Source organism: Larus michahellis, chromosome 8, assembly GCF_964199755.1.
Source record: "Larus michahellis chromosome 8, bLarMic1.1, whole genome shotgun sequence".
NCBI lineage: Eukaryota > Metazoa > Chordata > Aves > Charadriiformes > Laridae > Larus > Larus michahellis.
Window position 1 is genome coordinate 36460458 of NC_133903.1, and position 27782 is coordinate 36488239.

At 39.3% G+C, this 27782-nt stretch overlaps 1 protein-coding gene across 4 annotated transcripts in view; it reads right to left on the bottom strand.

Annotated features, from left to right (window-relative positions):
- Window positions 1–20298: 20298 nt before the first annotated feature.
- Window positions 20299–27782, bottom strand: part of PLPPR4 (phospholipid phosphatase related 4) — a 35287-nt gene continuing 27803 nt past the window's right edge. For all 4 annotated transcript variants that reach the window (XM_074598247.1, XM_074598249.1, XM_074598250.1 and 1 more), the window contains 2 exons: window positions 27127–27300; window positions 20299–25107 (listed from right to left, as the gene is read on the bottom strand). In XM_074598247.1, the coding sequence (XP_074454348.1) occupies window positions 23770–25107; window positions 27127–27300 (1512 nt within the window). In that variant the 3' untranslated portion in view covers window positions 20299–23769. The remainder of the gene's footprint in view (window positions 25108–27126; window positions 27301–27782) is intronic.

Below are 27782 nucleotides of genomic sequence, written 5' to 3' on the forward strand. Positions count from 1 at the left end.
TTCCTTTTAAGAACAGGTCATAGAAGTAGGGCACATCAGACTGGGCTCCCAGCGGGAAGAGGGAAAATGTGTCATGACTTTTTTTGGGAATGCAGGCAGTGCCACCTGGCTCATTGAGTTCATTTCTGTAGAATCAGGCACAGTAGCAGGTGACCTGCCTCAAAATTGCAAATTCAGCCTTAATTAATTTTCAAGAGCAGACAAGGATCTGCATTTGAAAGTAGTCATCTGATGTTTAGCTTCCTGACATCACTGCAACCAGCTGTGCTATATAAGAAATCTCAGAGGAGATATAACTTGTTGGTATTCAATGTTTGACTTTCTCTGAGAGAGAGACGTATCTGAATCATCCCAAACTTGTCATTTCAGTCTCTTACAAGTGGGACCACAGCAACTGAGACAAAGCTCTTCACATTTCTTTCCTTCCCTCAGCTCTATCCATATAGTCTTAAAATTTTGAACAGGCTCCAGTGCCTATACTATAAAGACAAAGAGGCAGACTCTTTATCAGGGAGTGTAGTGATAGGACGAGGGGTAATGGTTTTAAACTGAAAGAGGGTAGATTTAGATTAGATATTAGGAAGAAATTTTCTACTGTGAGGGTGATGAGACTCTGGAGCAGGTTGCCTAGAGAAACTGTGGATGCCCCATCCCTGGAAGTGTTCAAGGCCAGGCTGGACGGGGCTTTGAGCAATCTGGTCTAGTGGGAGGTGTCCTTGCCCATGGCAAGGGGGGTGGAACTAAATGATTTTTAAGTTCCCTTCCAACCATTCTATGATTCTATGATTTATAGTGATTATTGGTAGCAATACTACAATATATATAATGGTTAGGAAATAAGTTATATTAACATGGCTACTGAGCATTTTGATGTGTATATGACTCAGAAGTGACCAATTTGGAGTTGGGATTTTTGTTCTGTTGTTAATTTAACTTAATGGGTTGAACTGATATCATGCAGGTTTTGATTCCTGGCATTCAGAGAGATGTGTTGGGGACATGCAGGAGTGAAACGTGGAAGAAGGGAGTTATAAATCATCTATTGTTTCTCTTCCCAAGCAGAGGAGTTGGCATGGAAACCAAAGTAAATGGTTATGTCTGTAAATCTAAAATAGGGTTTCGCAAAAATAATTGCATTTAAATTGATTAAAAAAAATCTACTCTGCTGAAAGTCAATACAAAGATTTTAAGAGGTAAGGAAGGAAAATATTTTACTTTGGAGTCCTTATGCCTACATTTTATTTGAGCTAGAATAATTACACAGAAGATGCAAGTGCTGTTGATAACACATGAAAATCCACCCTTGAGTTTGCAAATTTGTGCATGAACCCTGGGGCACCAACTTGAAAAGGTTTAGCCCACAATGACAACTCTGAACAAATGATTAATAATAATAATAATAATAATAATAATAATAATAATAATAATAATAATAATAATAATAATAATATTGAGCTATTGAATATAGAAATCTGACCCAAGAACAAAATATGTGTGTAAAATGAATAGCCATTAAAAATCACTGATTAACATCTATATTGTGAACCTTTCTGTCGGATTCCAGAAAACAAAAATCAATAACATTTTAGAGGAAATAATGCTCAGAGAGCTGTCAGCATCGTTTCTTGTTGGGTGACTAAATGAAAGTGATTGAAGAATCATTGGGAATGAATCTAGCATAACAGCCATTCTCATTTGTAGAGCTCCACTGAGTGCATTGAAGTTACTTCTGATTATTGTGGGATAAATTAATGCTTAATTTGGCCATTGACAACTGATTGGATTCTTAAAAGATCAAGTATTTCATACTGTTTGCAAGACGGAAGACTTGTATTTTCTCGGCTTAGACAAAGCAGTTACATCTGATGAGGCACACATTTGAACCAGGATTTCTATTGTATCCTTCACCTATTCTGACCTTCTCTAGTTTTACTTTTTACTTGCACGGATTGGTGACAGTTTTTACTACCAAAAAGCCCCAACACTGCAGTGTGGTGTCATGAATGCATAAGCTACTACCCATGCTAAGGATTTTTGCCAATGTTCTTTATGGCAAATGTACCCTGGTTTAATCCATGAATTTAGAGAGGTTAGCATTGCTCCTGATTACAGTAAGGAAAGAAAAAAGCATGCTATGTAGGGGGGAGGAGGAAGTTATAAATGCAAGTAGAGTTATAAATGCAAGAGGGGGGACAGTTCTTTGATGGCCTTATACTGTATTTATTGGTACCAGATAGACTGCTCCTTGAATATCTTCATTTTGAACAATAAGTGATTTCCAGAATAAAGGTGAGGATTTTTTTTAATAAGTCTATCAGTATGTCCACTCTGTAACTGGAAAGTCTAACAATAGCATGGATGTGCATATCTGAGCTTGCATTAACCTATTTCTGGCCCCCATACCTGTGTGCAGACTTCATCATGTGTTGAACAAATCTGTTGAAATCAATGCCCTTGAGCAAATATTTGCACTGAAATGTACATTTCTGCTTTTCCCAACATCTTCTAAATGGAGACATGGAGAAAAATGGGAGGAAGAACACCAGAGGACTCTAATCCCGGAATAATAATCCTCAGTGATGACTATAGAAAGAAGCTGTGAGATGGGGTTTTCATTTTTATAGCAGTCATCAAGCCTTATCTCTGCTTGGCTGCCCCCTCTGCCAATGGTGTAGATGCTTTAATGCAAGCCAGTCTTTAGAATGCAATGGAATTTGTAATACTTGGTGGTAGATGTTTCACTATGAATAATTCATAACAGTGTCCAGGTTCTGATGGGGACTCTCAGACTTTTGTGACTGAGTGACAAGCGTAGCTTGAGAACTGAAAGCCACTATGAGAAGTGTGGGTTTGCAATAATGCAAATGCAGACACTGAATAATTGTGTATAATTACATAATTAATTCGGGTTCTTATTCAAACAATTCATGATGAGAAGAATATCACTGAGCTAACTGTTTTCTTGAGTTCACACAGCTTTATCCAAAATTCCTTTCAAAAGCTGTTTCCTTTGACTTCACTGGACTTGAATCAGACCTTCTTTGATACTGATTTACCTGCTTATATTTTGAGATTCGAGGATTTCCACATGATCTCTCAGTACTCCTTGTGGTTGCATTCTCACAGCTGGAATGGTTGGTGTTGATTTAGCAGAGCCAAATTATCATGAATCATGAGTCAAACCCAGGAACTTAAGAGTGGGATCATGTTTTTAAAAGAGCAAACTCCTACTCTCCTACTTGACCAATGTAAAGTGACACGGGCAAGAGGAATGAACATTTTATACTTTTGGATTTTAATGTTAGGTGTTTCTTTCTTGTGTATTGGCTTTAGTAATTGCTAAATTCCATCTGATAGAAATGACAAATAGTTTTGTTTTCCAGCTGACAGTTTCTTCATTGTTTCTAATTTAAAAACCTGAGTACTTTATGCATGAAAGACAATTAAGATTCCTTTCGTTAAAATGTAGTGACGTTTTTAAAAGCTTCAAGAAAGTTGAAAATAGAAATAGTGCAGCTGACTTCAATAAGCGTAACGCAAGAGAAGTAGAATAAAAACGTAATAGCATAATAATTATTACTTCTTAGTAGATATCTATGCTACAGTAGACTCATGGACTCATTCTACAAATATAAGACAGACTCTGCTCATACTTGCTCAGAATCTAAGGACTTAACTGCAAAGGGATCTTTACACCAAAGATTCCGTGCCTGTGCAGAGCTCCTGCCTATGTACAGAGTTCCTCTGGTGGAAATCCATCTGCAGGGTCAGAGTTTCATGGCTCAAAAGCAAATCCAAGCGCAAATGTAAGGCTCGACACAGACAAATCGAATGCAGGTAGCTCTGGAGAGTTCATCAATGCTAATGAGCAATGCCAAAATACTGGCCTTGTGATGCATCTATATATTATAGTTACATGAGTGGGAAATAAGTTTCTATCTGTACGATGCTTCAGATGCCCCTGCTGCTTGTCTTGCTGTACTTCTTGCTCATTCTTTCGTATTTATTGTGTCTCACTGCATAATGTTGAATGTATTTTATGTAATTTTTCTATACCATAAATGCCAGAACTAGACACTTATTTCATGGATATTAGCCTCTGCAGGCAACCTAGACTTGAAGACCTCTCAAACCTATGTTCCTACAGGGTTTTTTCATGGGTGGTTGTTCCACCCCCCCTCCCCTCCTTTGTGCCAGTCTGGGGTTTTAAGCTGCCATATTTCTAGCAGGTATCGCAGGATGAGTGAGTAGTGAAAAGAAGATGATGAGGCTAAGGTCAGAATTTTCTGCCCAGTTCACTTGTTTTTTACCTCCTTGTATTTTAATAATGGTTTTAAGTGAAAGGAGATATTAATTTTAGAATTTTAATCAAAAAAAGAAAATTTATTTGCAGAAAAGTTGCAGAAAATCTATTTGCACTGAGTTTCTGATACTTTAAACTTTTTTCATGTGCCACTACCTTTCTGCACTTTCCACTACCAGTTAAAGCTGTTGTCCTCTTCTCTGTATAGTGGGTTATAGTAACTTCTGCAGTAGAATTTGGAACTCTGAATTAGGTAAACTCCCTAAGGCTTTTCAGTATTAGCTGATGATCTGCTGTGGTTAGTTCTGCATCTCCTGATTTATTTTTTTTCAATGGGACAGTGAAAACCACCATTAAGTTTGAGTAATGGCTTGAAAAAGCATGGCCCTAAGTTCCTAAATGGTTAGGAGAGAAGACAACTCAGAGTGTGGGGTTCAGTGGCTTCGCCACTGTGTGGCCAGTACCGCAGGATTTTTTAAAAAATTTTGTACGAAGTACAGCCTACATTATACCCATGTGAGAGGTAAGCCCCTGAACTGCAGAAGAGAAACCAAGTGACCAGAGGTCTGAGAAGACCCTGTTAACATAGCAAGCCTCATCGCTCTTTCTTCTTGTTTATTATGTATATTATGTATATAGTGGTATAATGATCCTTTTTTAGCTCACTACTGTGCTGCAATCAAATAATTATGCTACACCAGTGCTTTGAAGATGCAATGTGTTATAGACATTGTTATGTGGAATTTAGTCTGCTTTCATATGACGCAGTGTGCTTCTATCAGGCAGTGTGCCCACTGTGAGTTCTGACTGGCTTAATATGTGTGAAGCTGTCAGTGTCACAGACAGCACAGATTTTCTTTGGTGTTTTTGTTTCTAGGGGTTATCTAGAACAAGTCTAGGGATGCAGAGGAGTTCTACACCGTGATCCTCAAGGGTAAACAGATATTTAGGTAGTTACTTTGGTAAGTATTAAGCTTTCACTCTTTTGGAGGAGGATGTAGACATTAAGATTTCTTCATTTGGGGGACCAGTAGTGCAAATAGGGGAGCCTTTCTGCCATCACTGAGCAGAAACGGATATTGTGGCAGAGATCTCTGATACCAATACCACAGTGAAGTCGTGGGTGAAGTGAGGAGATAAGGTTGAGATTGGTGCTAAAATTAGCAAATGTGGGATGGAGATGTGAAGTCTGGAGTCGTACTGCTCTGTAAATAATTTAATCCTGAAGTAATGTCTTCTGTCTGAAAATAGTTAGTTGGCTATTTTATACCAGCAGAGTAGCCTATTCAGAAATATAGAAGTTTGGTTTTTTCCTTTGAGGTAGGTGACTAGATATTCCTTATGTATGTGTCTATCTGTATGCTGAAATTAAAGTATCAAGACACTTTATGAAATGTATCCTGAATAATTTTCCATCTTTTGACTTTCTCAGAAGGAGTTTAGAAACATAAAATGGAAGAGTTGCTAATATAAGTGAAAGAATACATGAAATTTTAGTTACGTAAAACTGACTCGAGTTATTAGCTCTTACACTAAGGGGATATCAGTGTAGTGGAGGCCAGGCTTGGGGACCTCTTGTAGCCAGTTGGCGCTAAGTAGATACTGAGAGTCTTGTTTACCCCCCTGTATGAGGACATTCAGACAGCTGAAAAAGCAATGTCAGGAGCTGTATTTTTGTTTTGTTTTATAACCGGAGATACTAATAGAGTAAAGCTTTTGCTATTGAAGGATTGTAATAGCAATAATTGCAATAACCTTATATGGAAGTCTAGGACTGTCTCCTAAATAGGAGATTGGCTTTGGAACTGGGAATTTGGAATACAGAGGTAAACCAGCCTTTGAGCTGCTTATGAAGAAATGGATAGGATATCTATTTCAGCTTGTATTTCAGCTATTTCAGTTGTAGATGTCAATATTCTTACTCACTTTAAAATAAACCTTACTGCAAATTTATGTGAAATAAGTCCTGTTTTGAGTTTGAAACTGTATTAAAGAAGTAATTGGGTACCTGCTTCTCTCTTCATAGAATCATAGAATAGTTTGGGTTGGAAGGGACATTTAAAGGTCATTTAGTCCAACTCCCCTGCAATGAGCAGGGACAGCTTCAACTACATCAGGTTGCTCAGAGCCCCATCCAACCTGACCTTGAACGTTTCCAGGGATGGGGCATCTACCACCTCTCTGAGTAACCTGTTCCAGTGTTTCACCACCCTCATTGTAAAAAATTTCTTTCTTACCTTTCTTCCTTATCTTCCTAGTCTATATCTACCCTTTTTTAGTTTAAAACCCTTACCCCTTTTCCTATCTCGACAGGAAGTCCAGATAGACGACATCTGTAGCTCTTCCCTTGTCCACTGGTGTAGTGACTCCATCATAGAAGGCCATCAGGTTGGTCAGGCAGGACTTGCCCTTGGTGAAGCCATGCTGATTGTCTTGAATCACCTCCCTGTTGTCCATGTGCCTTGGCATAGCTTCTAGGAGGATCTGTTCCATGAACTTCCCAGGCACAGTGATGAGGCTGACAGGTCAGCAGTTCCCAGGGTCTTCCTTTCTACCCTCTTTAAAAATGGGTCACCTCTCACTGAAAAGGGAGGTGATTTAACTGTTCCACAAGTCCCCCAGACTACTTTGGCAAAATCATGCTTGTGACCTTAGTAGTGATATACTTATAGCTGAAGCATTCCTCTGCCTTTGCCTGCATAAAGCCCTCTGCATGTCAATGTGATTGTGCCAATGTAAACAAGAGCAGAGTCTACCTCAGTCTTGATTTAATAGGAAATGCTGAATTGCTTAACAGGATTTTTTTTCCTGTCTCTCCTTCCCTACTACCCTGCTAGTAAATTAAGAAATTTGCATGAACGAATGTAGAGTAGCCTCATCAGCTGTAGTGAAATAAAGTACTCTGAGATTTCCTATATTGCTGGAAGAAAGAATTGTTAAGTTAGACTCGGTAAGAAACTCTTTGCACAGTAAAACAAAATACCACTATGAAAATTAGTAATGAATCAAAAGGCAGAACTAACCAGTTATAGGTAGTATTATGGCATCCAAGAACAGGTCTCTGTCACGAGTAAAATTACAGAATCTTGTGTGATCAAGAATTCCCATGGATAGCAAGAATGTTACTTGCATGTACAAATATTTGGTCTATTGGGCTACTAGTGGAGTGGTTCCTTACAATGATTGCATCTGGGCTTTTGGTTTTGTCCTAAGACAATGATGGGGATTTTAACAAAAGCCACTTCTTTTGCGTGAGTCCTGTATGTTTGGTCTAGTGCTGTAAGAATAGAGTTTTGGGGGTCCTGAAAACATGAACATTCAGCTGTACCTTTCTGTTACTGATGGAACAAAGCGAGGAGATTTTTATTCAATGGGATTTTCCCCATTTTTCATCTTCTGCCTCTCCAAACAAGCAGAGTTATGGCCTATGGCCCCAGGACCAGAAAGTATTAGCCACGAAATTAATAACAGCAGATGTCAATGACACAAAAATAAGGTTGGTAAATAATGTTCTCAAGGACAATACCTTTTAGTTCTGAGAGTAAATTGAGCCAGTTTGTCTTTTTGTCCTTGTTGCTTTCTTTATATTGACATGTAAACACAGACCAATTTACAACTGAATTTCCTTTGCAGTGTCTGCCTCACCCTGAGCACTGGAACTTGGACTTCACTCTCATTCTCCCTTGGCACGAAGTAACTTCCTTTTCTGTGTTCTTGCTGAACCAGTTATCCAACCAATTGGCCCCTTTCCTCCATCAGCCAGCTGTGTATTCTCCTTCGTCATGTTAGCTGTGCCTGCCACCTGTCGTCATGTTTCTTCCACAAGGTAAGTCCAAGCTAAGTTGTGCCTTGCAGGTTTCCTGTGCAGTCAACTATATTGTCTCCTTCTCTGCTCTTTTCCAGTATTGCCTCAATTGAAGTCTGTTTCTCTTTTCTAGTCTGTAGCCTTAAAGGACAATGGAGCAAAAATGAACCAGAGTCTTTTTAAAATGCCCATACAAAAGCTCCTGTTGCTAAATTCACAGTACCCAGCACAGTGAAGCTTAGGAACCTGTATTCTATTGACAGGTTATGTGTTATTTCATCTCAAACTGATTTCTTCACAAACATGGAACAGAAGCCAATAAAATGTGAAAGGAGGAAATTCTGGAACACAGATTTATTTTCTTCAGTGTAGTTTGATCCTGTTCCCATTTATTTCGGTGGCTTTAGATCAGGCCTTACTGCTAATTTCTGTTCCGTTCAGTTTCCCTGGTAACGTTTTATTTTTAGCATCATTATTCTTCAGAGATCTGGCATGGAGGGTTCATTTTGAATATGAACTATTGTAATTTTATTTTTAAATGTTTCATTTCATGGGCAAAAATGGAAAAAAAAAAAGCTCCTAAGCTGTTCCACAAAATACCTATAAATATCTGAAAAATGTGGCCATATCACATGGTTAAAACCTTTATTACTGCCTCCCCCACCCCATGGCTTCAGTGGAAGTTTTTTGGAAGACAGGTTGTTATGCATTCATGTATTTTTAAATTTCTTAAAAATCATTATCCTTTTATACGCTAGAGGTGTGTTATTCTGATTTTTCAGATCTGCTATCATAGCAGGCCCCAAACTGTCAGCAGCACAGTGATTCTAAAAATAATTGGTCTGGCGGAAAATGAGAAATACTTCTCTCATTCATCTTCTGCGCTAGTCACCTTCTCTCCCTGCAAACTGGCAGGACAGAAATAAAGAAGCTGTGGAGATTGTATCTGTTTCCATTTCTGGGTTCTATTTAACAACATTCACTTGTATAGTAGTCCAAGTGCTTTGCCTAAAAATTTCTCTAGCCTCTATAAGGAATGAGATTAGCTGAAATTCTCAGTTTGGACACTCTAGCAATTATTACATAATGGGATCATAGTTGGAGGCTGCAAATTTTTTTTTGCCTTTTTCTACAATATTACCTGCTTGTCCATTTGAAATCAACACAATGACTCTGACTAAAGAACAAGCGTAGCAGTTGGTAAAAAATTTTCAGTTTTGTATATTTATTAATTAATTAACTATGATTCATTTTAACACTTTCTGTCAACTGAGAGAGTGGCCAGCCACACTGACAAAAAGCAATGCTTGAGAACGTACGCTGAATTTAGTGGGAATGAAAATAACTCTACTAAACATTAATAGGGTGAAAAAGTAAAAAAACATAAAAACAAATAACTCCCCCCCAATCCTACATCAATATGATGCTTAGAGTTCAGTGATACTACCTTACAGACAAAGAAAAAAAAGTCAATTAACATTTTAAAGCTTTCAGTATTTTTCAAGGTAGTTTGGATTTGGAGTGCTGTATACCCATTAACAGATCAAGGACTTTCTGATTATGTCTTTTACTCAAGTTGTGTAGGAAAGATGATCTGTCAGAATTTATCAGCAGATGAATAATTATTTATCCTCTTATGTAGGCTCCTATTTATAGTATTTGTCAAGCAAGTTCTCTCCTAGGGAGGGATTATAATGTGAGGACTACATGGTGTGATGAAAGCCTTCCCATACCTCAGGCTTTGTAATTTCCTTTTATCTGAAATAATTGCCATAATAACACATAAGGTCTAAAAAGCTCTTAGGGTTTTAACTGAAAGTCCTGTGCTATTCAGAAGATGCCTTGGTTACAAGCAGATGCTTCTATTTTCCAGCAATCCTGAAATCAAGGCTCTTCTATAAATGAAAAAGAACCCCTAATTTTCTCTGTTGCTAGGGAAATGGTAAGAGAGAAATAATCCTTCCTTTTCCTTGAAGAAATGACCAATTGATGTCATAAAATGTGTCATTCTCAGTATTTTTTAGCTCCATAGCTTCATCTGTCCAAACAATCTCAACGAAGTCTGAGATAAGATAGTCTGACAAGACTTAGATGCTAATTGGGCCATAAGATCTCATCACTATCTCTTGAGAGGTTAAGTGAAATGATGAGAGAGTGGCTAGTTATGGCCATTGGCCCATCCCAGCTGCCATACCCAAGAGAAGTGCTAATGGGAGTTGATGGCTTGCTTTCTGCCAAATTTAGTTGTTCTCTTCACACAGTCGAATTTTTTTCACCTCTTAGAGTGAGCAGGAATGAAAGGCTTTCTAAAAGAAGGAATTACTGGAGCTTACATAGTACAAAGGCTCATACAAATTGCCTGTCAGTCAATTGGATTTGATGGTCAGGAAAGACAGATTGGTGAGAGGGAGGGTTAGGACATTTGCTAGGCTCCTGCTAGAACATTTCTCACTTCAAGGTTTTGTATTTTAACGCTAAGAGGTGGCCTGAAATGATGCTGCTTTCATTTGTTAGTGTGGGTTAATGATTAGCCCCTGCTCGCATTGATGGCTTTGTTAGTGGTAACTTTTTGATATACTTTGGAAGACACTCTCCTGTTTTGAAAGCTACATGTGATGGTACTACACATTATTTGCACTTCCCTTCTGTAGAATCTTTTTGTCCTTTCTTAGTAGGGAAAGAAGGAATGGAGAGCATTAAAAATAGGTATCTTGAAGCAGTATCAGCCTGCCAGAAGTGTGTGTCAGTCAGCTTTTGTTTCTGTAGACAGAGGGGCATATTCACTGCCAGTGATTCATACTGCCAGTACAGTAGGGCCCAATGCTGTCTCAATGGGCTGTGATACAGCAGTTTATGTTGAGTTAGGCAGTACCTTCCCTGGGGTCCTGACTGCTAGCACATAAATACTTGGCAGAGATTAGCCTCGAGGGTCACTTTTTGATATTTATATCGTGACTATCTATATAGGTTACAATCACTATCTTTCTCACTGTGTAATAACAAACACAGGGAGAGATTGCGCTTCCCAGTACATGTGCAATCTAAGGAAAACTTAAAACTAATGATAGGGAAGGAAGAAATGGGTAAACAGAACCTATTGTATGGAGTTGTAGTTTTTGTGAGAAAAGAAGGGTGGGTACTATGACATGGCATCTGTGCTATGGTGAAGAGTGCTAGATAGTATAAAATTGTAAAAATACCTGGATTTCCACTTTTCTAAGAGCATTAAAGGAGAATGGAATAAACCGGAGACAGCAAAAGTTTCCAGACGTTATTGGCCTTCCCTCTTATCCTTGTTCTTTTGCTTGTCAGCAATTTCCATGCTGGTTAATCACTGACCCCTGCTACAACTACCCCAGGTTTGTCGTTTCACAGGCTCTTATTGCTAACAATTTTCAAAGCCCAAAGCCTCACACAGACTACTTATGCCTGAACAAGGAGAGCCAGGGCTGCACTGAGCCTGTGTGAATCCACATTTTCTACATAGTCATACATACATATATAGTCCATCTGATATCTTACTGTCAATTATCAAATAATTCTGGTCATTTCAAGGGAATGTTTCTTTTTATTTTTTATTTTTTTAGAAATTAGTTTAATCCACCCGCCAATCATATATGTGTCCATGTGTGTGCTATATTTTGACATTATGTCATGTCAGGATTGCTTACCTGGGCAGATCTGTAAGTGGTAGCAGCAGCTAGAAGATTCCCCGTTAAATTTCAACATATGAGATTATTTAATCCTGGGTTGAATTGACAGTATATGTTTCCCACAGATTTATGTGATTCTAGTCAATTTATTGGAATTCAGATCCCGAAAACACTAAGTGATTATGTTAGCTAACACAGATTTGCAGAAATTTTTAACATCCACTATGATAGTTAAAGGATCTTTTTCATCATGACTGGGTCTTGCTGTCCCAAGAGCCACTACATCCTTTTTTTTTTAAGGTGATGTAGATGGCAGTTTGAAAAGAAACACCATACAATATACAAACCTTCTGTCCTTTTATCTCACATTCTTAATTAGCACTCATTACTCTGGTATATACCAAGCTCTCTCAAGGAGTAAAAACAAGGCCAACCCAAATTTAAAAGTTTTCTTTCTTAAGACTCCTTTCAGGCAGTTAAGAGCAGAAGACTTACAGATCTGAACTTTGTGTTCTGTGCAGACACAATATAGCCAACAGGATAGTATGTTCCCAGAAACCAACACTCCTGAGCCAAAAGGCAGTCCTTTTCTCAGAAAGATGAAGTGTCACCAGAATCAACTGGATGCTCAGCAAAACATCTAAACGTGTATTTCTTCCATATTTGGAAAGTGTATATGTCTTCTTAAAAAGATATAGTTTAAAAATACTTTCAGCACTTCTATGCTTAACATGATAGATCTGTGATATTCATATTCAGAGGCTTCTTTTTGCATAGGTGGCTCTATGATATTGGTACCACAGAAGTGTAAACATTGCAAATATCTCAATTTCTGGATTAATAGCGTCTTAATTCCATTGAATTTCCTGTTCTGGAAAGATGAAAGATCTTTTCGTTAATGCAGGAAACAATTACTGCAGTTTACATAAGGTCAATTCATGCTTTTTAATACAAAGCAGCGTCACTGTGTAAGCTGCTGGCACTGAGTACCATTATGCAGTGAAATCCATGTAGGAGTGCATTTAAATGGAACACCTTACTTTCATCCCACAGAAGAGAGCAAAACTGAATAAGAATTTAAACACATCATTTTTTTTTCCCATTTAAGTTGATATCATCAGAATTCTACCAGGAACTGGCCGCACTAAGTAAAGATTAACACAGTTGCAGGAGATTATATCATCTAGCAAATGTCATCTTTGTGCCCTAAATACAATACACATAACAGACATTACATCTCTCCCTGTAAGTTATTATACTCCTAATTTGTTTCATGTAGTCAAATGTTTTTACGGGAGTGAGAATCAGGTGGGCTCAGAATTCAATGTATCAACTATATATCAATGCTAAACTCTCTGTGAATAATCTAATGCTGCATGGTGCCATAATTTTAAAGTGGAAATACATTTGCAACTCCCTATAGAATTATGAATAATGAGATTCTGACTACACAGAAATAACATTTCAGCCTTGAACTGTTGTCATTATAATTTTTTCTAAAAGTAAACATTGAAGTCCAGTTTCTGCAGTGATTTAGACAATGTCTTATTTTCATTTGTTCATTGATTCCACATAAAGAAATCGCACTTTTGGTGAAACCGGCTGGTAAGTCTTTACAAGACTGGTACAAGACTGTCTATGATAGAAGATGAGATGTGCAGTGTTGTGCTGTATGCTTCTGGCAATTGGATTCCTTATGTACGAGAAACTACCATCAACTGGAATAGGAGAGATGGTCTTGCATTAGAAATATGGAATTTGAACTTAATTCTGTGGAAAATAGGTAAAAAACTGTACAAGTAAAGCACCCCGTAACTGCTATAGTGGTATTACCTGGATAAGAAATGAAAGATCAGGCATTATAGCTTTTTTTCATTTTTCTGAAGATGCAATGCACTCTGGACATTACATTAAAGCTTCTGAATGATATTTAATCCTTAATTTTCATCTCCAGTTTTCCAGTAGTTATTTAGTCCTATTAGAAAGTACATCAAGTCTGCGCAGCTATGTTGTGTTATATAGAATAATTGATTATCATATATCTGTTTCAGATTTTAAATTTTATTGAACAAAGCAAGTTAGATGCAGTTCATGGTATACTGCTGATCCATCGTTTAGTGTGTAGCAACAATGTGGTATACCTAGCAGCTACATTTGGTTTTATGGCAGCAGATCTCTTGCCATGTCTCTCTGCGGGCAGGTCTGTCTTTTTCTTTATAACAACAGACCGTTTATACAGTCTAAAAGACTGCTTAGTGGCATGCAACTGCTACTGCCCAACTCACCATCCTTGCTAAAAATCCTCTCTGTAAGCTTGACCTAGCAATACGCTCCTCTCATGAGTTCTGAAATATTTTAATTGTGTTAGTTCCATGTCCAATGTTGAATTAGCTGCTCTTCTTCCTCGTTGTCATTTACCAAATTTTTAATCTTAAATCTCATAAAGTATCCATGTATGTTTTGTATCACTTCACAGATTAAAATCTGCTCTCATCAATTCCTTTGGTTCCTTCCCTACCCTCTCCCAATGACAAGAGGTTGGGGGCCTTTGTAAACTAGGCACATTTTGTATCTTAACTATGGAGGAAATGAATTGTTTTACAGTGACCCAGTCTTCAATTATTTGATGAATAATTGAAGAGGGATAAAGAAAGGACTGATTGTACTAATTATCTGCCTACTCTGCTTGATAAATATCATGTACAAATTTACAAATGATGATTTTCTGCTTTGTTAAGTGCTGCTTAATCTTCCATTTTGGAAAGCACCTTAAACTTTCGCCTGACTCATTGTTAGAACTTTCTCCTGACTCATTTTCTTTTCTTGGGTAATTTATAGGATTTTTTTTTTTTTGCTACCTTATATCTGAATTCTTCTACTTGCATAGAATCATAGAATAGTTTGGGTTGGAAAGGAGTTTGAGTTAAAGGTCATTTAGTCCAACCCCCCTGCAATGAGCAGGGACAGCTTCAACTAGATCAGGTTGCTCAGAGCCCCATCCAACCTGACCTTGAATGTCTCCAGGGATGGGGCATCTACTACCTCTCTGATCAACCTGTTCCAGTGTTTCACCACCCTCATTGTAAAAGACTTCTTTCTTACCTTTCTTCCTTATCTTCCTAGACTAAATCTACCCTCTTTTAGTTTAGAACCCTTACGCCTTGTCCTATTGCAACAGGCCCTGCTAAAATGTTTGTTCCCAATGTTTCTTATTAGTCTCCTTTAAGTACTGAAAGGCCACAATAAGATCTCCCCAGAGCCTTCCCTTCTCCAAGCTGAACAACCCCAGCTCTCTCAGCCTGTCCTCAAAGGAGAGGTGTTCCATCCCTCTGATCATTTTCGTGGCCCTCCTCTGGACCTGCTCCAACAGGTCCATGTCTTTTGGGTGCTGAGGGCTCCAGAGCTGGATGCAGTACTCCAGGTGGGGTCTCACCAGGATGTAGCAGAGGGGCAGAATCACTTCCCTTGACTTGGTGGCCATGGTTCTTTTGATGCAGCCCAGGATTCCGTTGTCCTTCTGGGCTGTGGGTGCACATTGCTAGCTCATGTACAGCTTTTCATCCACCAGTACCCCCAAGTCCTTCTTGGCATGGCTGCTCTCGATACCTTCATCCCCCAGCCTGTATTGATAATGGGGATTGCCCCAACCCAGGTGCAGGACCCTGCACTTGGCCTCGTTGAACCTTATGACGTTCACATGGGCCCACTTCTGAGCTTGTCCAGGTGCCGCTGGGTGGCATCCTGTCCCTCAGGCTTGTCAACCACACCACTCAGCTTGGTGTTGTCTGCCGGTTTGATGAGAGTGCACTTGATCCCACTGTCTGTGTCACTGATGAAGATATTAAACAGTACTGGTCCTGATACGGACCCCTGAGGGACATCACTTGTCACTGATCTCCACCTGGACATTGAGCCTTTGACCACTACCCTCTGGATGTCACCATCCAACCAATTCCTCATCCACTGAACAGTCTACCCATTAAATCCATACCTCTCCAATTTAGAGAGAAGGATGTTGTGGGGGACCATGTCAAAGGCCTTACAGAAGTCCAGATAGACAACATTCGTAGCTCTTCCCTTGTCCACTCGTGTAGTTGCTCCATTACAGAAGGCCTGTCGTGGTTTTGGCCAAATTGGCCAATGGCTGGCAACAGATGCTCCTCCCAGCCTCTCGTGCACTGAGAGGAGGGGGAGAGATAAGGAGAGATTTACAAGTTTAGAAGAAATTAAACTACTCTAATGAAATATTAATAATAAGATAAAAAGGAAAATAATGAAATAAATACAGTATATACAAAACCTTATTAAGCTCCCAGGATGATGTCACCGGCAGGCACTGGGGAAGTCCCAGGCTGGACTCAGCAACGGGTGGGAACCCGGTTCCAGTGCTGGAGTCAGGAATACACTGACCGGGATCAAAGGCAGATGAACAGACAGGGTCCTCCTCAGATGTCAGCCATTGAAGGAAGAGAACTGACCCTTTGATCCCTCAGCTTTTATACTGAGCATGGGGCAGATGGGATGGAATACCCCTGTTGGTCAGTTTTTGGTGACCTGTCCTGTCTGCAGGTGGGACCCCTCTACGCCCCTCCGCTTCTGACCCTCCAACGAGGCAAATAACGAAATTAGCTGACCTTGGTTGTTATAGCAATAAGTATAATCAAGAGCCTCTCTGCATACCATTCCTTGGCACAAAATGTCTTATCACTCTGAACAAACTGTTCTAGACACAAGATGCTGTTAATTTCAGAGAGTTAGAAGAGGCCTAGCTAAGAAGTAAAAATTACTGAACAGAAAGTTGGTTCTGTTTTCCCTCAAACCAGGACAAAGCCATTAGGTTTGTCAGGCAGGACTTGCCCTTGCATCATAAAAAAGGTTAGTGAAAGGACTCAGTCACAAATCTCATTAAAAATGAAAGCATTTTAAGAAACCTCTTCTAATGGTCTGCCTTGGTTTAGCAGATTAGACAAGTCTGCAATCTGTCAGGCTTACAGAGCTCACAGCACTTTTGTTTTATAATACCAAGCAGAATGTGATATATAAAGTCTTAGCTGTCCTGATAATTTAAACCACATGCTTCTCTTCCATTTTTCTGCTCATTATTAAAAGGTGGAAACCTCTCTCTCGTGGTAAACCAAAACATTAATTTGGCGTCAGACCCATGGTAAGTCTCAGGCAAACTGAAACGTAGAAGCGGGCAAAGCCTACAACTGTTCACCTACTAGGCTAGTGTGCTCTCAGTGTTCGGAGATAGAGGTTGCTGGAATCACTTCTGTGAAAACTCTCCTCTGTGATAAGACTGAAGATAATTGTCTCAGACTATAGAGAAAGATAAGTATTAGAGGAGACCGCAACTGATACCATGCAGAGGTTTAGCTAATATTTCTTTTGGGCCTGGGAACAGATTTTCAGCCCCTGATGATGCTCTGCTAAAAAAAGTGCACGCCTGGCAGTCTGCTAAGTGTCCACACCTATTCTGGTCTAAAGCTCCAGGGTGACTGGCCCTCACTGTGTAGCTCAGGCAGTCAACATCACATGAATATGTATATGAAAGAACACAAAAGCAATGCATACTGAAGACTTTGATAAACGTAGGCTGTACTAATTGAAAAAGCGTTATAGCTAGTTTTGGGGAAAATTCAAATATGGCTATTGTTTGCAGAGCATTGATGATGTTGTCATATACTTTACAGGTAAAAATGAGCAAAGCTATTGCTCCCAACTGTGTGATGTTATTCTCTTAGCAGAGCTAGTTTTCTGGCCCCAGTACAGTGTAGGAACAGTCATTGTAATCAACAAGTTCAGTTTGAAGCAGGAACAGAAATAGGAGAAGAATCAAATTCTGTTGATCACATTGCACTCAGATGTGTTCCAGTCTCCTGTGAATGATTTGGTGAGGGAGAAGAGCTTTCCCTGTATGCATCATTTAGGAGCTGCAGAGACTTGACAGATCCCAAAATCCCCATGACTCTCATTTCTCTCTGAGCATCACTGGAAAAATAATATAGCTGGAAAAAGCTGAGTGACGGTTGGCGTTTGAAGGTAGGGAGATTTTTCTGGGGGAAAAAAAATAAAAAGAAAGAAAGAAAAAAATAATTGTATTTTTCTTTTCTTTTTTTTTTTTCCCCTCAAACATAAGGGGTGCTTTCTAGATCTGAGCCGACTTGCTTGAGTTCTAGGTGACTTCTCATCTTAGCTCTTCTTTTTAGCAGGGCCATGCTGATAAAGCCATAGAATGTGCAAGTTTCCTATTATCCTTTACGGCAAACCACTGGAGGAACAGATTTCTGCTATGGGAGGTATAACCAAATTATGTCTTTGTGCATATTTGGAATGCCTGGAGAGATTACTGCAGGCAAAGCAGAAAACTTTTAGAGACAATATTTGCAGCCGTGTCACAATTTGTTCCTCAATTTAAATTATCTGTTTAGCTTTCTCTTTCTAAAGCCTGGCTTGAACACATTAACTTTGTGTTGTGTGTGTGTGTGTGTGTATGCACATGTATGCAGCTGGAGTTCCCTTACTTTGATTTTGAATGTGTAGTATAGAGACACTTGTTAGTTTTGTGCTTGTCCAATGCTTGATACATTCTGTGCTATAAGGTTTGTTAAGAGATTTTATTCATGATTTTATGAACAAGGGTTGGAATGCCTTTAAAATGTTCCTGCCAAATTAGCTCTGCACTGATCGTCATATGTCGTCTTCATAAATCTATACCGAACAGAATTACGGTACAATCTCGTCTTACGTGGCTTCTTATATCAAGACCTCTGAAACTCTTTTAAAATCCAACACAAAACAGATTTAAGTTTCAATTTGATCACTCATACCTTTGAAAACTCCTACGCATCAGCTCTCTCAATTTAGTGACAGTGTTGCTGTAGCCAGAATGGTCTCAGAGAATAAGACAAAGTTTGTCAGTACAGGTAATTTCTTATTTTATATCCAGTTTTATAACATAACCTCAACATCAAATATACCCTTCAGAGAGGGACTTCATTTTTAGCCTAACTTTAGATTATTAAAATGCGCCTTTTAAAATGTTTGAAGTAATTGTCTAGGCACCTTTGTAGTCCATGGAAGGGGCCACTCCCAGAGGAGAACTCATCAGATTTGTATTAGATGACAGCTTTCGGCACAGTCATACGCTAGCGGGATCTGTTTTACTCTCTTACTTTCCTTCCCACGGTCTCTGAGCCATACCTGGGCCATCAGTGCCTGTAGCTTTCCCAGGCTACCAACACGTGTCCTAGAGAATGGAACACCATAACCTTGGTCCCCAGCCCTGGTGCTTCACACAGCCTCATTCAGGGCAGTTATCTGCTGCGGCAGATAACCTGCTGCCACACCAGCATCTGCTGCTGCCCAAATGAGAAGCCTCTCCTGAAACTGGCTACTTATGCAGTGGGGTCAGGACATTGTCCAGCCCCAGCCACAAGCAGAGACCTCCTTCAGTGACCACAGAGGGACCAGTATCACAACTCTACATACGCTTCCCTTTCTCTGAGAGACAACGTACTGTTTTCAGATTCTCTTTTGCCCAAGGGCCCCCATCTTAAATTGTCATGAAAGTCCTGGGACAGGGTTTGCCAAATGACAGATTTGCACCACAGCTTGGGGTGACACCAGTCAACCCCAGCATGCCTTTGCTGGGACCACTGCACACGTATGAAGTTGTTGTACCGCTCAGCAGTGCATGTCAGTGCCATCAGCAGTGCCATCAGCTGCCCAGTCCCTCCACCACCCCAGCCGAGGCAGGTCACCTGCTAGAAAGACATGCAACTACAAAGTGACAGCTGGCACAAAGGCCCGGTCACACATGGAAAAGCTTCTCAGAGTCAGTTTGCTTTGCTGCTGTGTGTTGCGGGGGCCCTGCTAGTCCTTATTATGCCATTGGCAATGTCCATGCATGCCTCAGCTACAGCAGTGTCGTCCATCCCAGGCACTTAGGGCCCTGCTGTTACCCCGTTTCAGGGTGTTTCAAGACAGGCTTGGGGACAGTGTTTGCTCTTAGATACCTTGTGCGGCTTCTAGATAAGACAGTGTTTTTACAGCTTGCTGCTACGCGTAACATTTTTCGCTGTTGCCAGCAAAGGGTGTATATCACCTGATGAGTCCTGCATCCTAACTTCTTCCCCTGGGGAGAGCCCTTCCTCTTAGGTTTGCTCCTGACATCTGCCCTGTTCTCATTCGCAAATCCAAGGTAAGCCTCACCGTGTCCGGCACCTCTACCCAAAACTAGCAAGGTGGTTTAGAGGCATTAGGGGCTTAGCAATGCAGCTGGTCCTGCAGAATGATCTAGCAGACGTGTCCTCACATGGCCTAAAGTTCCCAGTTCACTTAACTTTCTTTTTTTTATTAAATGATTTTTGGATAGAGACAAGCTTGTTTGGACACTGTTCCTCACAACTTCTTACAACAATGCAAAGTTTTGAAGTTTCCCACTGATGATCAGATCTACATGTCATGAGATACCTAATACTGAAAAATAACTTGGGGTGAATGAGACTTTGATTCACTACAGAGATGACTGAACATTAATGAGGAATTTTATCTTTATTTTCATGATGTTAGCACAATAAACTCACACAGTAGCATTGATCTGTACTTATTTAACAAAATACATTTATAGCAATTTACAAATTATTTTCCATTTGAAAACATTGCATAACATTTTATTAAACACAATACTTTATATAGAGAATTCTCATTTAAAAACATATTTTATTTTGAGTATTTTCTTTTCTCAGTAAAGCACAGCCTAACAAAGAAATTCGTGCCTGTTAGCAAGTAAGAAAATCAGAACACTAAGAAGATGTCACCTGTCAATTTATTTGATTAATTTTAAATTAAGGTATCAGTGGAATGTAAACAAAGAGTAATTTTACAAAAGGCTCCTTATCAAATATACATGCAGAGGTCTGAGTTCCAATGTATATATTATTACATTTCTGCTCTCTAACGTAATATAATTTGATAAGCCATTATTAAAAACAGTAGCCTTTGGCACTTTTAGTAAAAAAGAATATATCAATATTTATGTAAAGAACACAATTTCAATGATTACACAAGAGCTTTAAAATCTTTTGTTAAGAAATAGGAAACCTTAGGAAAAATATCACACTGCACTTGAAATAGTGCAGCAAGTTTTAGAGTAATAAAAGCAACACATATGCCAATATATATCTGACTAAAACCAAGGAATAAAGAACAAACACTCCCACCAGGAATCCTGCTGTTTCCAAAACAGCTAAATTGCCAGAGGGAACATTTTCTAATCTTTGCTTTATTGCCATTATTTCCCATTTCAATTTTCCATTATTTCCAGGTTCATCTACTTATGTTCTTTTCCCCTGCACTTACAAACTAACAAATGATTGCATCTTATTTCCCTGCATTGATAGGCCAACAGTGATTGTGTCTTACCCATTCCTTTAAAGCTAATCCTACCTGCTTTATCATGTACCTAGACTAAACTAAATCCAAAGGGTTTTGTTCATGACAATCCAAGTGTTTGTAATTCCTAGGAACCTTGTACAAAATTTGATACTAAATACTAATTTGATACTAAAGGACTAAAGATTCATCCTTTTAAAAAGAAAAAAAAAAACAAATCCTGACTTGTAAATACTAGTCTGTGAACATATTTCTAAAAAATTACTTTTTTTTTCCCCTGGCATCTATGATTATTTTTCCCAGCTAATGTGCCTTAAAGTGTGGCTTCAACATACTGTGCTTTTAATATACACAATATGCTGCAGCCCTACTGGTTAGCTTCTTACGTGTAACCTGCAAAATACTTCCTCCCAATCATCAAATGTATGATGGGGTCTTCTTCTATGACTAGCAGGAATAGTGTGGTCATTTCCTTAAAGACCAACACTTTTCCACAGCACTGGGTGATGGGCAGGTGAGGGAAGCATCGCTTGACCAAGTTGGCTGACAGCACTCAGCGAAGCCTGGAGCACCTGTACAACTGGGAAAGTATATAAAGCTTTCCATTGACTCTCAATCCCTTCTTCTATACCGATTAGCAAACACAATCCTCATACTTCTGAAAATTACTTAGGATTGGGATTGGGGTTGGGTTTGGGATTTTGTTTTGGTTTTGAGATTTTTGTGGACTTTATCTTTTTGGTCTCTGTGTGTGTTGTGCTATTTATTTTCTTGAGATGGGATGAGTCTTCCTTCTGCCTCCTACTTGGTTGGGGTAGGGTGGGCTTTTCCTCAGAGTTCTCTGGGGTAGCATCCGTAGACAGGTTCTGACTATTTAGCATTTATCTGGTTCTCTGATACCCTAAATCAGAAGAGAACTTAGAGCAAAACACTTCTTTCAAGAAGCCAGAGAGCAGACCTGATCTGCTACTACTTATTCCTTAGCAAGGAAACTGGGAGGTGTCTGATATTAGTTCTCTTTCAGGTGGACATAATCTAGGAGAGAATGAGGAGCTGCACTGGGCAAGCACTGCCCCTGACTTCTTTCATGGTTTAAGTTATTTAAGTCAGAGCCAAATGTAATGAGGCATTTCTTCTAGCATGCCCAGGACATGCTATGCTTATTCCTTGCAGAGCTTATCCTTTCAACAATTATTGGCAATGGAGATTTTTAGCAGGCAAGTTCTTTCATTATATTTGAAGCTCAATTTACTAAAATAATGCATTTTCTCTCAGGTGCAGAAACCCTCCATATTCTTAAGTGGCAGTGGTGGGAAAAATATAATGCTTAAGAAGGCTCTGGAGGGTGTCTCGAGGGAGGTGAACAGTAGTAGCGTCACAATGCAACACCCATTCAGTGATTCTGCAATACCAAGGCATTCCATTTTGAAAGCAAAGCATAAATCCCCTAAATGATGGTGACTGGGGTGAAACTTGTGACTGTTCTTGTGGCATGCTTAGCAAGTGAGGTGAATCTAAGTGTGAGCTATGACATTAATTACTGTCTCCTTGGAAGCTGGTCAGGAAAGTGGCTGTTTATTTTTATTTACTCATGGCTCACCTTTCAGTTGTTCATTTCAATGGCCAGTCCGGCCCAAACCACGACACATTTGCACATCTAGCAGTTATTGGTGTCCTGCATTATATGGTTAAAAACTAATAGAAAAATGGAAAGGTTGCTGAAGGACATAATAAGAGGCTTAAAAATGTAAAATCTGAGTTACTTGTACTTTAAAAGACCCCTTAAAAAACATAATTTAAAACAATCTACAAGTTAGCCCACTAAGAAGCAGCCTCTTCATTAGTAGCACCTGTTCTTAAACAAAAGTTGAGCAGTAGCAGCAAAACTATTCAAAATAGATAGTTATTCCATTCTAATGGAATGTCACCCACACAATTTTTGTTGCAGTAGACATCTTAAAGAACTACACAAAACCTTTGCAATCTTTGAATGTGACAGATCCACTATAACAAAGCTGTAAATATTTCCTACGCTAAATGAATGCAGCCAGCATCATCATAGTATTAGCAATATTACTTTTAAAGTAACTGCACATCAATTATGTCATGTGTTTGCAGAGTCTTAATAAGTATGCAATTTTTCAAAACATCTAAAGTTATCATCAGCACCATCCTGTATTAAAGATTTGGTGCAAATTCTGCAAAGGTGAATATATACCACTGATACAGCCTTTGCTGTGAAAAATTCAGTTGATTTTGGACACAAATATAAATAAAATAAAAGGTTGGCACATTCAGGAAATTAAGTGTCTGTGTTCAAGACTGTTGTTTTGATTGACATCATCACCCTCAGATAAACGTTTTGAGTCTGAAGAAACAAGTTGCATGAAAATGTTTCACATTAGTTAGGTTCTGGCATTGTGCTTTTCCCTCCACCACATGCTTTTCACAGGCTCATGCACACTGCACATCAGTAGTGTTCAACAACAGTTGGGCTGCTGGTCAATAATTTGGCACATCAAAGGTAAATATCAGCTCAAACCAAAGACAGCAGAACCTGTGTCAAGATGTGTTTACTTTGTGGTGGTACGGACCAGCTGATATGTCTCCTCTCATTCCTTGTACGCTCGCGTGGGGGATGTGCCTTTATAGAAGATGTTTCTGGTGTTCTCTGGACTGCTCCCTCTCTCAGGGATTAAAATGATGTTACCTTTTCTTCGAAGTGTTGAGTCCCGGCTAGAAGAAATGGACAGAGTCTCAGAGCCAATCTCACTTCCCTCCACTGGCGTGACTCTTATCGTAGTGATTCCATGATGGTGATGCTCAGTGTTATCTATGTTGCTCCTTTTCCTGTCACCCGACCCATAACTGTCTTTTAATGAGTCACAGCTCTCAGAGTCTCTGTTAAGATCATTTAGCTCATATGTCTGACGAAGGGTGACTTTTTCAGGACCTTTCCATTTCCATGACCCACTTCCTTCACCTTCTGATGGCATCTGAATTACAGGTCTGTTATTTTCTGGATGGGCTTCAACTCTGACAATGCTACTTGGCTCATGGTCTGTCAAGGTTTTGTATCTGATGGCTCCTGTACAGGTGACTGTGCTTCCTTCTGAACCCTTTGGACTGCCCTGAAGCACTCCTTGCTGCTTAGACATGGCTATTACTTGCATGATTCTTGGCTGGCTATTACTTCTACATGCAACACTCTTCTCAGCAGCTTTCAGCCATTTAGCTCTAGCTGAACTACTTTTGGGTGATGTGTTCACGTTCTCCTGAGTCTCTTCAGGAATATGCACTAGCTGGGATGAGCCAGGACGTGACTGAATAGAGACCCTTGGCCCACCAGTAAGACCTGAGTTGTTACAACCTGGTACACTGCCAGGTTGAATTTTCAGGTATTGGCTAGTTGGGCCATGATGATCACCATTTACACCCACTCTGGAGGGTTCTGAGCTTGACCTCATTTCAATAGCCCTTGGTGGTGACTGGCCAGATTCAGTCTCTATTACTTGCAGTGACAACTTTCGACTTTCATTCTTGTTCTTCCACTGGGAAAGCAGCTGTTTGGAACGGGCGGAATCCATTGATGCGTGTATTGTTGCATTTCGTCTTGCTGGATCTTCCAAGGATGGCGTGTTGACTCTTGGCAAAGTGTTGCTGAAAGTAACCATATTTTCCTTTCCCATTGGGCTTCGTGGTGTTATTATTTCTACATCAGCATTTGCCCTCTTGATATTCGTCAGAGACCCGGAATCTCTGTGGTTTCTGTTCAGGATACTTTCTGTACGGTGAGAGACAATGCCATCACTGCTGCTACCATTTTTACCTGGCAGGATTCTGTTGGCATCTTGACTGAGGTCTGTCAAAGACCTTAGAGGTTCTCTGTGAAAATTTGGGTGAAACACATTCTCGTCACTTGGTAAGAAGTTTCCCACAGCATACAGGCCCTGATATTTGAACAGAAGCATCAACAATCAGTTATGTAAAAAAGATACATTTTAAAGTATTTTAATTATATTCTTCTGCCTTTAAATAAATATTGAGCAATAGAATTAGTCCATCTTAACTGACAAGGTATGCTCACTTTCCTTTCTTCACCAGTATATCCTTATTCAAAATTCTGTCCTCAGTCTGGTACATCTAGATGCGTATGAAGTAGCCTCAGTAGGATAACTAGGGCACATAGTTCATGGCAATAAATAGTTGAGGAGATTTAGTCTCCCGTTTTCTTCATTTTATAAAGCAACAGATACAGCTGAAGAAAGAAAGTTTTGTTATGAAAATAACAAAATAAATGTTTGCAGTCTTCTAGGCAAAGCTATTTTACAGCTACACTACTGTCTTCTCTGATTTACTGAATCTTGTTACAGCTTGAATTGTTCTCTGCCCTGTGATTCTGCCCTTTCTACTGCATAATAACTGTGTAATACAATATCTACATGATAGAACAATTTATCACCTTTAAATCAATTGCTTTCCAAGCTGTGCAGAACCATAACAAGATTCAGTTATACAACATTTTCTTATTCAGCAGACTCACTGTAAAATGCTGTCATCTTAAAAAGACTCCACTGAGAGAGAATATTCCATGAAAGGGTCAAATGCCTGACTCAATCACTTAGGTTACTTGTTCTTTACACTCCTTTCAGAGTTATTTGTAGTTTCACGTTATTTCCTCTGCCCTCCCTCTTACTGGTGTGTAGTTTTCAGGGCAGATTTACTGACTACTGGGCATCCAGGACAATGTACTCTCTGATATATGCTGTCATGCAACAGTATATGGAGAAGACTTAACACAGAACATACTTGTTGTGGATTTCAAACATAGGAACAACAGCTCCATTTATGAGAGTCTACAACAGCTTAATCATTTGAAATAATATTCTGAACAGAGTGCCTTTCTGTTCACAGTACAATCATACAAACTGACTTTAGTAGCTCATGGGGTTTCTATTATTTACCCTGGTTGCTGTTTCTTCTGCCACTGTGAAAGCCATTTTTCCCCCAGTCACCTTTGTAGACCATTTGCATGTACCTTAGATTATCTTATCACAGATAAAAGGGGGATAGGATATGAACTTATTTTAGTATTATACTGAAATTTATCATTGACTTCTTTGGGGTCAAAAACATCCCACAGGCTGTTAAGACTCTTTTGTTCACCTGCCCACACTGGAGCAAAAACGTTGTCAGTAGAAGTTCCTGATTGCTCGCAGGCATCTGGGTTGACACTGTGCTGCACAGCTAGGGCAGCAACAGTCATGCTGGAGACATACTGAGAGCAGTAAGCAAAAGCAAATGCTTGATGAGTTTCCTACTGACAGTTACAAACAGGCCTATCCTACATACTCCCTTGCAGGACCCTTTCAAGGTGCTCCATCTGTCTCAACCCAGTACAGAGGAAAAGCACAGGAATAACCTGGCTTGGGCGTCCTATTTCCCCTGCATAATTTCCCCAAGAGCTCCAAAGAATCACAAGGGTGTAATATTGCCTTTGACTTCTTGCAAGTTCAGCAATTTACTCATCTGAGTTGCTGCATATTAATTCAACCATTTTTTTGAGATCATAAAGCTAACATTGGTAATATAAACTCAGGCTGGCAACAAATACCAATTAATCCAATATTTTTCTTGTGTTATGCTTGTAAGTGTAGAGTGGAAAAGATGAGTATCTTTAAGTATTTAATGAAGCACGTAATGTTAGAGCTGTTTCTGTATACAATGCCAGATGATTATATACCACTTTGTGCCTGTTATGGCACTTTAAATTGAAATACATATTTGCTTTTTCCTGTTTATTTTTAAAGTGATTACCCCTAACATCATCATTTTCAACACATTTTGGCTATATTTTTAATTATGGTATGTGACCATGATGAAAGGTTTTAATAAAAAATACCAGTACTCTTATTATAGTCTTATCAGTTGTATTTACTAAAACTTAACTATATGAATATCATATTTACCAAATAGAGAGCAATTCCTCCTCCTATGAGAAAGCCACAGTAAACATCAACTGGATGATTCTTATACTGGGTGATACGTGTCAGACCACATATAATTCCACAGATGATAAAAGCAAAGACTAAGAGTGGTTTCAGAAGTTTTGAGGAGTCTGTTAATGTAGAATTGAAGTACATCTTGAAAAAAGAAAGAAATGAAAAAGCAGTTGAAGAAACTTAAATTTACCTAAGAGGATATTAATTTCTGGCATGCAATGTTTCTTTCACACATAGATCACTATTACACAGTGATACTGCAAATAATCAGGTTAACTTTAATTTACACCCCTGTTAAAATTTGCTCACTTACTCTAGGAAGATCTGAAATCACAAGGAATGGATTTCCAAAAACATAGGCAGTGTTGCTTGTTGACATCAATTAGGATAAGGATTTTACACCTAAATACTGTTCACAGTCAGAGCCGAAATGTTCTGTAAATGTGACTAAGGAGCCATGGCTTCTGAAACACAGAAGCCAGATGTCATGCCAGATGAAAGCAATAACCTGTTCTAATAAAAGCTACCACCAGATGCTTTAGAGATCTATTTCTCAGCTGGGGGCCACGATGTCAGGGAGGTCACAAAAATTAAGTGGAGGTGGTTCATCAGTATTATTCCAA